This window comes from Verticillium alfalfae, genomic scaffold, assembly GCF_000150825.1.
Source record: "Verticillium alfalfae VaMs.102 supercont1.16 genomic scaffold, whole genome shotgun sequence".
Lineage (NCBI taxonomy): Eukaryota > Fungi > Ascomycota > Sordariomycetes > Glomerellales > Plectosphaerellaceae > Verticillium > Verticillium alfalfae.
Genome location: NW_003315023.1, coordinates 353,467 through 365,902, shown reverse-complemented (window position 1 = coordinate 365,902; position 12,436 = coordinate 353,467). Strand labels below are relative to the sequence as shown.

The 12,436-nt window shown below is 55.9% G+C and overlaps 5 protein-coding genes across 5 annotated transcripts; 1 reads left to right on the top strand and 4 right to left on the bottom strand.

Annotated features, from left to right (window-relative positions):
• Positions 1–817: 817 nt before the first annotated feature.
• VDBG_09787 (quinate permease) lies at positions 818–2,869 on the top strand (the record flags this gene model as incomplete). The annotated part of the gene is made up of 5 exons (XM_003000021.1): positions 818–940; positions 1,077–1,153; positions 1,213–1,446; positions 1,512–2,020; positions 2,217–2,869. The coding sequence occupies 5 exons, from the start codon at positions 818–820 to the stop codon at positions 2,867–2,869; spliced, it is 1,596 nt and encodes a 531-aa protein (XP_003000067.1).
• A 392-nt stretch (positions 2,870–3,261) lies between these two features.
• Positions 3,262–3,944, bottom strand: VDBG_09786 (hypothetical protein; the record flags this gene model as incomplete). Its single annotated transcript, XM_003000020.1, has 2 exons — positions 3,262–3,448; positions 3,506–3,944. 2 exons carry the CDS (start codon positions 3,942–3,944, stop codon positions 3,315–3,317), a joined length of 573 nt encoding a protein of 190 aa, XP_003000066.1.
• Positions 3,945–5,226: 1,282 nt separating this feature from the next.
• VDBG_09785 (predicted protein) lies at positions 5,227–6,186 on the bottom strand (the record flags this gene model as incomplete). The annotated part of the gene is made up of 2 exons (XM_003000019.1): positions 5,227–5,714; positions 5,778–6,186. 2 exons carry the CDS (start codon positions 6,184–6,186, stop codon positions 5,227–5,229), a joined length of 897 nt encoding a protein of 298 aa, XP_003000065.1.
• A 2,297-nt stretch (positions 6,187–8,483) lies between these two features.
• Positions 8,484–9,600, bottom strand: VDBG_09784 (conserved hypothetical protein; the record flags this gene model as incomplete). The annotated part of the gene is made up of 2 exons (XM_003000018.1): positions 8,484–9,243; positions 9,296–9,600. 2 exons carry the CDS (start codon positions 9,598–9,600, stop codon positions 8,484–8,486), a joined length of 1,065 nt encoding a protein of 354 aa, XP_003000064.1.
• An 894-nt stretch (positions 9,601–10,494) lies between these two features.
• Positions 10,495–12,081, bottom strand: VDBG_09783 (exoglucanase; the record flags this gene model as incomplete). The annotated part of the gene is made up of 4 exons (XM_003000017.1): positions 10,495–10,554; positions 10,746–11,115; positions 11,170–11,313; positions 11,366–12,081. The coding sequence occupies 4 exons, from the start codon at positions 12,079–12,081 to the stop codon at positions 10,495–10,497; spliced, it is 1,290 nt and encodes a 429-aa protein (XP_003000063.1).
• Positions 12,082–12,436: the final 355 nt, after the last annotated feature.

Below are 12,436 nucleotides of genomic sequence, written 5' to 3'. Positions count from 1 at the left end.
TTCATCTTGGCTGGAGCTTTGAGGGTTTTGCTACTGTCAAGCGTACGACTCTGTGACAAGATACATCGAGAGCGTGCCGGAAAAGCGAGATTGAACACCGAGTTCCTCGGAAATGCGGCGTACCTACTTCTGTACCTGGGCGGTTCTGCTCATGCCCGGAGCGGGAGACCGACGCTAGTTGGCGGGGGAAAAGATTATGGGCAAACCCCCCGGGGCGCGGGCCCGAGCGGCTCAATCGCGGAGGTGCGAATATCCCAAGACCGACGACGACGACGGCGTGGTCTGATTAGTGGAGGATAATTCAACCATCTTGGGCTCTTGGCTGGAGAAACAGTAATGCTGGGCGTGAGTACCCCATGGGGGCTCTCCACCATTGATATTTCTTGTTTGATCTTGGCTCGCGACCTAAAAATGCCTGGAGCCCACCTAGCACCGTGGTGCTCAACAGCCAAGCTCGTTTGCCAATGCATGCCAATGCTTGACCATGCACCCAGCGACTCCATTTCTCACGCTTGCGCCGCATTACCCATGGACTGAATTTCGCGTGGACAACCCATTTGCTGGCTCAAGTGGTGGGATCGGCATTGCTTTTATCCCCAACTGTTGTCCACAGACTGTCAGACAACGTAGCATTATCGGCGGGTATAAAGGGCGACAGCCGACCGAATTGTGTGTCATGTTTTCGATACCATGCCTCGTCAGATCCTGTACCCGCAGTATCCCAACAGCTTGACCAACTCATTACGCTGCATTATCTGAGCTTTGAAACACCTGGTCGACTTTCATCGCGGTTGCACGAACACCTCGAGCCGCCATCATGGGTCTCATGCAGAAGATCGTCAGGAATGACGCCATGAAAGAGGACCCCCCCGAGATTTACGGATGGAGGGCTTTTGCTCTTGCTTGCTCGGTATGTGTTCGGAAATCATTCTCTGCTGCGGTGTGGTAGACGAGCAGACGGAGCGGGAGCGCAGATGACACAGAGCCGTCGGTTGTGTGCTGCCGCCGGGTGTGCTTTGTCTGAACACCGGCTAGCTACAGACGTATCCTCGCTCTCTAGGCTGACCCCACTGCAGGCTTGTTTCGGCGGCTTGATTTTTGGAGTCGACACCGGTGCCATTGGTGGTGTTTTGAGAATGCCCGAGTTCCAGGAGTAGGTTGTCTCCTGAGCTGTTGAGTCAATGGCCACAAGCTTACACATGCACCCTGCAGCCTGTACCGACTGAGCCCCGAGTACGCCACTGATAACCAGCGCGCCAACTTGAGTGCCAACATTGTCAGCACGCTCCAGGCCGGATGTTTCCTTGGCGCCCTTCTCGCGGCTCACGCTGCTGACCGCTTCGGCCGCCGACCCGTCCTCATCTGGGGTGCCGGTGGTATCTCTCTCATTGGTGTGATTCTGCAGGCTGCGGCTTCCGGTCATCTCGCACCCATGTACATTGGCAGGTAAGAAGGCAGGACTCTAGATTGTGGTGGCGGTCCTAGGCGAGTAACAGTACTAACAATTGCAGGTTCGTTTCTGGCTTCGGTACTGGCTTTGCGTCCATGGTCAACCCTCTCTACGTTGCCGAGAACGCTCCTCGTGCTATTCGTGGTGGTCTTACCGGCATCTACCAGCTCTTCATCGTTTTCGGCATCTTTTTGGCTTACTGGATCAACTATGGCTGCATCCAGCACATTTCTGGTCAGGCTCGTTTCCTCATCCCACTGGTCTTCCAAGCGATCCCTCCTCTGCTTTTGATGATCAGCATGTGGCTTTGCAATGAAAGTCCTCGCCATCTCGCCAAACAGGATCGTTGGGAAGAGGCCATGTCGGTTCTGTCCACGATCCGCGCCCTCCCCCCCACTCACCCCTACGTCGCCAATGAGTTCGCCGCCATCAAGGCTTCGATCGAGGAAGAGAACCTTCTTCTTGACGGCACAACCTGGTGGTCTCTGCAGCGCGAGATGTGGACGATTCCCGCCAACAGACGCCGCGCCATCATCAGTATCCTTCTCATGTTCTTCCAGCAAATGACCGGTATGTTCGAGTACAACCTTTTCTAGTGTTCAGGCTGATTGAGACCTATCAGGCACGAACGCGATCAACTACTACGCGCCCATGATCTTCAACAGTCTCGGTGTCAGGGGCGAGTCGAACGAGCTCTTTGCCACAGGTATGTGTTGAGCTCAGCAGTTTTATGCCTTTTTCTTCTTGCTAATCAGCTGCAATACAGGTATCTACGGTCTCGTGAAGCTCATTGCCGTCATTGTCTTCCTCATCTTCGTCGCCGACTCTCTTGGCCGCCGCCGCTCTCTCATCTGGACCGGTATCGCCATGTCTGGAATGATGCTTTACATCGCCATCTTCATCCGCGTCACACAGCCTGACCCCAATTCTGAAGAGGACGTGTCTGCCGCCGGCTACGTTGCCCTCGTCTGCATTTTCCTGTTTGCCTCTCTCTTCCAGTTCGGATGGGGCCCCGTTTGCTGGATCTACGTTTCTGAGATTGCGACCACCCGTCTCCGTGCCACCAACGTCTCTTACGCCGCCGCCACGCAGTGGCTGTTCAACTTTGTGGTCTCGAGGGCCGTGCCGCCCATGCTCGTCAACCTGGGAGTCGGCGGCTTCGGCACCTACATCTTCTTCGCCGGCTGGTGTGTGGTCATGGTTGTCTTCTGCTGGTTCTTCATCCCCGAGACCAAGGGTCTCAGCCTTGAGTCAATGAACGAGTTGTTCGGCATGACCGAGCCTCTCAGGGCCAAGGACAACGAGACGGCTTCGGTTGACAACGGATCACGGAGCGACCGGAAGGAAATCAGTGAGACGCCTACTGTTGCTCAGGTCGACCAAGCTGAGACGCCTGGAAACAACACTCGGGCTATGTAAATGCTAGCAAGTTTGACTACATGGCTAGGGGAGCATTGACTCTTTGCATCAGTCTCCGGTATATCAGAATAGGGACGAGATCGAGTTTGTGCTGGGTTGATTTTCGTAGCACATACGACTCGTCCGTCATTGAAGAATATTACCAAGGTGTTCTAATACGAAGGCAACCGTACTAAACTGTCAGTCGTGATGACCATAATTGACTGTGTCCTTGGTTGAGGGCGAGTAAAGCCTGTTGTTGTGTGTTGAAATTGGCTCGACGAGCATGGAACGTTCGATAAAGAGGCTCACTGCAAGCTGCCCGCTCTTGGCGACCAGCACCCAATAGAGCTCTCGCTGTGTGCAAAGCCGGCCGCTCAGATGATGTTGCACGACGTGAGACGAGGCGCAAGTGGCAGAACACGCATCAAGTTGGACCTCTCAGCACGCTCCATTCATACCACGTTCAAGATGATCCCCTATTTTTAAGGTCCCCCATGCGCCCGATCAGATGTCGCAGATTCCTCAGTCCCCGGTCCGCACCACTCGTCGAAGAGCCTTCCGATGGCCTCGACAGTCCATACACCTCCGTCGGCCGCCCTACATCCCCAATTAGTATAACGTGACACGGCGGCTGCCCCCGAACGTAGTACTCACGGATATTGCCCGCCCCGCCAATGCCGTATCCCCGTAGCTGCTGATCCCGCACGGCAAACTCCCGAGCCTCCTCCTCCGTGTCACTCGTCTGTGACAGCTCCTCGTCCTCCCCGCTGCGCTTTCCCTCAAGACTCCCGCCCGCCCTGCCAGACGCCTGCGCCGCAGCCTTGCCCGATAGGTTCGCCGTAGATATGCTCTTGACGAGCGCCAGCTTGCCCTGTATGCGCACCCTGTGCCTTCGTTTTCTCGTCGGCAGCAACTGGCTCGTTTCGGGGTCGAGGGCCTCGAGGGGGATGTCTGCGGGGGCGGCGGCAGTGGCAGAGGCGGCGTCGTCGAAGGAGGCGCGGCGAGGACGTTGGTTCGGCAGCGGCGCGAGGGCGGCGAGCTCGTCGAGGACGGACGGGAGGGGCGGTGGGGGCGTGTACGGGTGCGAGCGCATCGTGCGGGCGTTCGGGGCGGCCCTTCGGGTGTGTGGGTGGGCTGCTTGTTTCGGCTGCGGGCGCTCTTTCAACGACGAGCCGGGGTGGAGGGGGGGATGGCGACTAGACGGATCGACGACAGGCTGCAGGAGATGCGACGAGCTGCAATTGAAGAGAGAAAGAAGAAGAAGACGAAGCAGAGGCTAAAGGAGAGAATACGATCTGTCAGATCGGAGGACCGCGAAAGAGGACGTAGCCTAGATAAACGGCATCACCTACTAGCACAATCAGGGGCTTCGCCGCTGGGGGCATGTCATCTAACAGGCCGTTATGGCGTCGGGGAATACCCCTGCAGGCAGAAGAAAGCAATGCGGGCAAGGTTGTGCTGATGTACTGGTGGATGGCCGATATGGGCACAAGGTTGGGGAGCAATTACTCAATCGGTTCGCGTGCCGAGTAACGTGGGGGCTCTGATAAGAGGCCATATGTCAGGGGTACATCGAGTAATTCTCATGACAGGTTCGTCTTGAGATCCAAAAGTAGTTGACCAAGTGAAGGTCCAAACGTCTTGCGCAATGTGAGAATTTCAAATATCAGCTGTCATGACGGGAGACAGTGTTTCTGGGAGGGCCGGACTGCACGAGGCGCGATTTTGGCTTGTAGGAGCTGAGTCCCCCCTGTATCACACCAAGACACCAACCCTTGAATGTCGTTTAGTGGGGATATATGAGACTTGATGTCTTGAATTGCTTGACAGTGTACACTTCATATGCTTTTCCACAGTATCAATCTCAATTCAACCTGTCCTACGGAAGTCATGCGCAGCCATTATTGTGCAGCGTCAAAATCCTCCGAGTTGGGGGCGCAGCTGTTGATGGTAGGCTTACCTCTGTCTCAGCACCACCACGGAGCCAATGGGGATATCAACTCACGAAAAGCAACGACGAACGTGAAAGACGGTGTTGTAAACTATTACGAGTGTAAGCCGACTTCATTCAGTAGGCTAAAGCTATTGCTATTAGATTGCGTTGATGCATCTTGCTCTGTGCCCCGTTCAACCCAGCCCAACTCAAGACAACCGTGATGCCGCCCACTCAGCTCACAATCGTGCTCAGTAAGCCAGAAACGCAATGCGCTACCTGAGATCCATGGAGTCCCTCGCCGATAAAAGCGCCAGGAAACCTTGTCCAGGGCTATCGCCGATGTAGATAACCTTTCTCGTCATGATCCGCGAGTTCTTTGGTGACGCGCTTAGTTTGTGCCTGATTCGGCACTAGGCATCATCTGTCGATGCATTTCGTTTCACGGCTTCTCCCACCCCCTTGCTATCAAGAACAAGTTGGTTTTGAATACTTTGAGGCCATTTAAGCCGCAAATGTCGCAGTCAAGGCGACTCTTCAGTTTGCCAAGTTCCCGGGCGATCGCTGGAGGAAACAAGTTGGCGAGGAGGTGTTTCTTGACCCTGGGAAACTCCACTCTCTCGAACTGAGCGATCCGTCCAGTCATTTCGAGACCTAACATTTTTCCAGACGCGAACTGTTTGATGAGGTGCTGCGCTATAAATTTGGCGGCTTGTATGTTGTAATATAGCACCTGGTCCATGACGAACTGGTTGTGGCACCGGATCAAGTCGTTGATGGCCACGCTTCCATCTCGAGGGGCCGCGGGATCACTCAATGCAATCTTGACGTAGCTGCCATTTACAATGGTCACGTAGTTGAATTGCACGTGGGTGCCGTTTGGAGCGTCACCGCCCGCCAAGGACGCGTGTCCGTACACATCACGCCCATCTTTTCGCCGTTAGGCTTTTGCGCAACCATAAAATTTCTAACCCCCAGTCATTCATGACTTACCATGTGTCTTGCCTATTGGAAGGAAGTATTCTTGCTGAAGGACATATGCGAATGTCTCTTTGGTCAAAGTGCCGATTGTCGTGATGTTTCGGATCTCCAAGAACAGGGGCCGTTCTTCAACAGGTTTGTCAGAGGTCCAGCCGTTGTCAAAGGTCAGCCCGAGCAGAAACTCTACCACGGTAGGGACAGGCATTCCAGTCATGCCAAGTAGCCCTGTGCACTGTACCACGATTCCTCGTAAAGTCTGGAGCTCGGAGTTTGTGAGCTGATTCAGGTGCTCAATGTGCCGCGGGTTGGCAAGTAATGCCTCTTGTTCCTGATTGGCTGACAGGAAAAGCTTGATTCGCTTGCTTCGGTGTAGCAGTTCTTGCTTTATGCCAGAGACGTGTCTGGATATGGGAGCTGACATTGTGGCAAAAGAAGCGCGTTGGTATGTCTTACCGAGTTGATAGACTGTGCATGCGTTGGGCTGTCGGAAATGAAGATTCAGAGGAGGCCGGCTTGAGTAGCCGCGAGATGGTGGTGAAATGAGAGTTAATGAAGGTACCTAGGTTGCATCAGGTGAATATCGGACCTGCCGCTTTGGCGGTTGCTTGGCATCTGAGTAACTAATGAAGGAAGGAAGTGTAACTGCCTTATTCCAGCTGATGACTATCGAGCATGACTGCTCCAATAACTACAAGTTCAAAGAAAGGCTAGGTGAACTGGCTTTAGTAGCATTATTTATTACCTGAATTCAGGATCCACGAAAAAGACATATGATACCAATAAATCTCATGCGTAAAGCTACCCTTCTGAGGATATTCAACCTGAAGCCGTGCCCAATATAGCCTCATATTGAAATGATATGCTGGATGACCGTCGCAAGTCCTTTTCGCAAAAGCAATCACTGAAATTTCCATAGAGGCGCAACTATCTCAGGCCGCTCGCTCCATCACGACCGTGCCGTTAGGCTCTTGGCCGGCTTCCACAGCTTCAGTATTGTCAGTGGGAAAAAGTCATCTGCTAGTATAAGGAATGGCCATGACTGTGTAGAAAACAATGACTATTGTCAAGTATTCCGCATGGAAAAAGCTTCGAAGAACCCCCTACGAGATTTCAGGACATTTAGTCCCACGTCAAGGCCCGTGTACACAGAACACACGCTACCCGCCTCGCCAATCATATTGGGAGTCTCATCGGGGATGAAATGTCATTTGATAAATACCAAGTCCCTGAAACGGCCAAATCGTGCAATCCATTTGTGTAGTGTCGATTTCCGAGCTGCGAGCTTTCGAACGTACTAGCGGCCTTCGTATTTGACTTGCTGCATATTAAGATAAAGTGCTCGGTCTAGCAAGAAGCGCTCGCGGGTGCGAAGCTGGGAACTGGTTGGGACATGGTAGCCTCGCCCCTTGCATTTGGCTGAGGAGCGATTCTCCCAACGTCCATCGACCATAGGTCCGACTCGGAAATGTGGTATTTTTTCTGCAGCGAAGCAGTTGTAAGTTGACACGTACAGTGCATACGTGCATACGGGTTTCGAAGCTTTTCGCGATGTATTAGTTGTGTTCCATTGCGGAGTGAATTGGCTGCGACTTACGTAGCGTTTCGCCAACTTCTAAGAGGTATTTGTGTTTGAATGCGCGTTCAGGATCGGATTCGATCATGTCACACAAACAACTGTCTCATCAAATTTCCTGCTCACCGGTTCCCCAACTGGTTTCCAAGACGTCCATCTCTCATCGAAGATTGTTGCGAGGATGTGCTCGACATGTTCCGGGTCTGGATGTGAGCTACCGCCAGGTGCAGTTGAGCATTCCACGACGATGTTTCACAAACTGAGAAGCTCGGAGTTCCTGAGTTGGTGCAACCCCTCAATGCCTTGTTGACGCCGGTACCCTTCGTCTTCCACCTCGTCAGCTGGAGCGAAAAGCTTGAATCGCTTGCGGTCGCCTTCCTCGTCTATCTCAGACAACTCGGATTCCTTTTTTATCCCCGGCGGTATTATTCTATCAGCGTAAGCTAAGTAAAGGTGTTTCGTGATAGCTATAAGTACGTCTTTATAGGTACAATTAAGTGCGGGTATTACTATAGCCTAGGAAGAGAATAACAGTTTCTAGGGGCGAAAATAGGTTAATAGAAATATAGACTATAGAGGGCCATCTAAGCTTGACCCGTCCCAGAATGTCTTGGCATGTGTATGGTCTTCGACCTGACCTCCCCCACCCACCACCATGAATGGTTTTCGCGAATCTTGCAGTAGGCAATCTCTTCACCAGCACATAGAGTGGTCCCGGCGCGACCTAAATACTTGAGATTGCCCTTTCGGGTCGTGGAAGGCGTAGTCCCAGCGGGCTAACTTTATCATATAGGCCTATATTAAGAAGTAGGTGCGTAATCCCCTAACTTCATTCCATTGCCTGTGGACTACCTAGGTGTAGAAAACCTCTTCACTCTGCTCTAAATATCGCTAACATAACACACTATAGTTCGAGGGGATCATCTTGCCTATGTAGCGACCCTGGGAAGTCAGTTGATATTCCCTTCACGCCTTGCGAGACTCCCTGAGCATTATTTGGTGTACGACGTAGCCTTCACAGGTCCCAGAGCTGAACCCATGACCACGCCAAGAGAAGGTTCATCAAATTAACAACATATCTATCCATCCCATAAATCGTCAAATGCATATGCGCCCATCACGGCGCGAGACTGGCTCGTACCCACCTACCACAGCTTGATCCCAAACCGGTTCCCCCTCTTCTTCGGCTGCCGACTCGCCAAGCTCTGCCCCGTCCCTGGCCGGTCATCGAAGCTGTCCATGCTCGGTGCCCTCGCCATGGTCCATGACTGCTGCTGCGACGGCCCCAGTGGACGGCCCTGCGGGCCCGGCTGGATGGTCACCTGCTGCGGCTCGCCCCTCTGCAGCGTTTGCTGGGATGCGAGCTGCCCCGGCGCCGCCGCCGAGAAATCACCGCGCAGCGCCCTCTCAACATCGGCGTGCTGGCGCTCATAGTCGTCGTGGCGACCGCGGGCGTCAACAAAGCGGTCCTCGGCCTGGCGGCGGCGCTCGGTGAGGATGCGCAGCTCGTCGTCGAGCTGCGCCATGTCGGCTTCGGCGTCGGCCAAGAGGGCGCGGTACTCCTTCATCTTCTTCTCAAGGGGCTGCAGGACGCTCTGGTTGATGCCGGGGCTGCTGAGGCGGGAGATTTCCGAAGCCTGCTGCAGGGCGGGGGCCGAAAGGTGCTGCTGCTGCTGCGACGGCAGAGGTGGGCTGCGGCGGCCGTCGGGGGCGTTTGTGCGGGGGGAGCCGCCGTGGGAGGGCCCGCGCGGGGACCCGTTGGGGATCTGCTGGCCGGGTCCGGGAGGAGGGCCACCGTAGCCCGTGGGGGCTGGGGCAGCACCACCAGAAGCAGACGTGCGACGGCTGACGCTCGCGCGACGCGGCATCGCGGGGGACCGGGCATCGGAGCGCGCGTCGTCATGGCTTCGTCGCTAGGGTAGAAGGGAGGCCGTCCCTGGGCTTGGGGCCAGAGGACGAGGGGAGACTAGCGTGTTTGGCACGGGCTTGCATAGCGTCGACGGCGGCCATGGACGAGGGGCGGCCGCTGCTGCGTTGCGGCGCAGATCCGCGCTTGGGACTCGCTCTCGAGGGCGACGGCGGCTCGTCGCTGCCGCTGTAGAAATGGACTTCGCCCTGGTGGTCGAGGAGGGGCGAGCGAGGACGACGATAACGTGGGTTGGCGCCGTTGCCACCGCGGGTCTGGCGCTGCGGGGACGAGGCGAAGGACTCTGGTTCAAAGGCGGGCTGGGGGTTGTACTGTGTTTGCGCACGCGTGGCCATTGTGTGGCGGCGATGTGGTGTGGTGTGCTGCTTGTTCAATGCGACGGCATGGGCTGATGGATGAAAACAGACAGGAATGGAGAGAACAAGATAAGAATGAAAGAAGCGAGCGTCGAGGAGCAGGCGAAGACATGGGCTTCTTGAACCTGTTTGCTGGAGATGGCTGGAGGGTGGCTGGGGTGCCGATGGATTGATGGAGCGATGGATGGCGTCGAGGCTGGAGTGCTTTCTTTTGAGGCAGGGAGTACCTGACTACCTGCCGGAGGTGCCTGCCCAAGTGTCTAGGTGCCTGACGCTTCGCTGGCAGTACCTGCCTTTCCTCCGGCACAAGGCGCCCAGTGCTTGATTCGTGGCGACGATGGAGGCAGCAGGTGGCAGGGGCCAGGGGGCGGGGCAGGAGCCAGGAGACAGGCGGCAGGTGGCTGGGGATCCACTTGCCGGACCCCGCCCATCCAGGGGGGGCACCTTCCGACAGACCCAACCACCAGCGGTGCCATGACTGCATCATGAGCTAGACATCTGTAGGACCTCATCTATGCGACATCATGATTCGTTATTCAGATACTGCCAGAGATGGCCTGAACGTGGAGCTTGACAGATGATTCCTGGGGAGCCAGCTCGCTGACCTCTGGCAATCTATAGTCTGCCGTCTGCCGTCTGCCGTCTGCAACCCTGGATGGAAGGCAGAGTACCAAGATGGACTTCCCCTCGGACTCCGAAGCTGCAGGGCCATATCATCATCCGAAACAAATCATTCTTTTTATAGGTGGCTGGTAAGATCACCGTTTCTTCTTCATGTCGCTGATGTAAACAGGGATGTCGTATGAATTCGAGGAGAGTTCGCAACTAAGGGCTACCCCAAACGAAGCTGCAAGAGCAAAGATTACCACGAGATCACCAGAAGCGACATGTCAACCCCGGGGTGACCAAGATAGCGACGGCATAGTTGAAGCACTAGCATGGAGCCAGACAAACTCTGCTACACCACCGCTAATATGCTCCAACACGTACCTACAGCCAGATCCCCAATACATTACCGTTGCCATCACCCCGTCGTCCCGATCGGCCCGTACCGAATATCCGAAAACGTCACCTTGGCCTGCCCTTGTCAGTACACGTCGACACCCACTCAGCGAATCACCTACGTGCGGGTTTTCCGCCACCGTCTGCGCCGGATACCCCCTGTTCGCCGGACACGGCCCCCTCAGCGCACCGGGCCGACCGGCGGCGTCGACCGGGTACAGCGAGTCGAGCCAGAGCATATTGGCGTAGGCGTCGTGCGTGATGGACATGACCATGACCCACTGGCCCGCGAGCGCCCGCTTCGTCGACGACCACCCGCCGACCTCGGCGTAGCGGTTGCGCTCCCCAAACGCCGACGCCTGGCTGTCGCAAAAGTCGTCTGAGATGGCATTGCCCTGCACGCCGGACGCCTGGCTGGTCGGCGTGTCGATGGGCTCGCCGGCCTGGATGAAGGATTGCGAGACATGGTCCTCATGAAACCGCGTAATGACGCTACCCAGTCAGCTTCTCTCTGTTTCCTCTCACTGAGTCCCGAAGATAACTCACGTAAATTTGGCCCCGCTGTCGAGCGTCTTGCCCTGCCCATAAAAGTGCGTGTTGCCCAGTCGGTACGGGCTCGCGCCGCAGCCGTCGGTATCGCAGCCATGCGGAAAAAATGTCGTCCGAGAACCCGCGTGGGCACCGGCTGTCCTGGCACGTGTGAAAGTTGGGGTTAATGCAAGGATGCGCCGAGACGACGTACGACGCCGAATTGCTCTGCCAAACGCCCATCTCGGCACAGCAGGCCCCAACGGCGCCGCGTCCGAGCTCAAGATCTGTGTACCCCGGCGCCCATCCCTCCATGTTGGCCCGGCCATCAACAAACTTGATGCTCTGGCTGCACTCCGCGTCGCAGTAGCCCGTGCCGTACCGCGCGCCGGCGGCATTCTTGCCGCGCCCGCGCCCGCCGTCTGCCTCCATCTTGACAAAGTACAGCGCCCCCTTGAGCCCACACCCTAGCGTGCCGACCTCGACGTCAACGCGCACCTCGCGCCCGAGCAGCTCGAACATGCGATACTGGCCACCCGGCGCTAGCAGGAAGACGCGGTTCTCGACGTTGCGCCCAAAGGCAGAGTGCGTGACGTACCGTAGCGACGCGCGGCCGCCCGCGGTCGTGATGCCGTGCGTCGAGGCGTACTCGGCGCCCTCGATGGCGCAGCGTTCGGCACACGCTGTGCCGCTGTTGAGGTTATAGCAGATATCTGTCCAGTCGCCGTCGAGGAAGCACGTGTGCGCCGAGGTCGTCTCGTGTGTCCAGCGCCAGTTGGCATCGAGGGTCAGCGCGTCGGTGACAGGCGTGCACGATTCGGTGGTGCAGTTGGACCAGGTGAGAGCGGGGGGGACTTCGGGGACAAGCGTGCCTATTTGTTGGGCGAGGGCTAGAGGGAGCCCGAGGAGGGTCAAGGGGAGGAGGAACATGATGGCCAGCTTTTGTTGGGGTGTGTTTTCATGATGGTCGAATGGTGCACTGGGGATTCTGGTGCTGGATTTATATGTTCCTAGTTGGATTCCATCCTGCCTACCTCAATATCGTCGAGCAGGTATTCCCTATCTGGAATGAAAACGTGACCACGAACAACCATCAGGTGGCTGCGGCAAAGCACTGCTTGCAGATGGCATATAAATTTGAATCCTTCAGAGCAAGGACCTGGTCGAACCAGTGCTTGCTTAGCAAACTAGCAAAGTCTATCGCAAATGGAGTGGTCTGACTTACATGCGTGCAACTTATAGTATACCTCTTCAAATACTTCGATCGAGTGCATGCTGCAGTCAG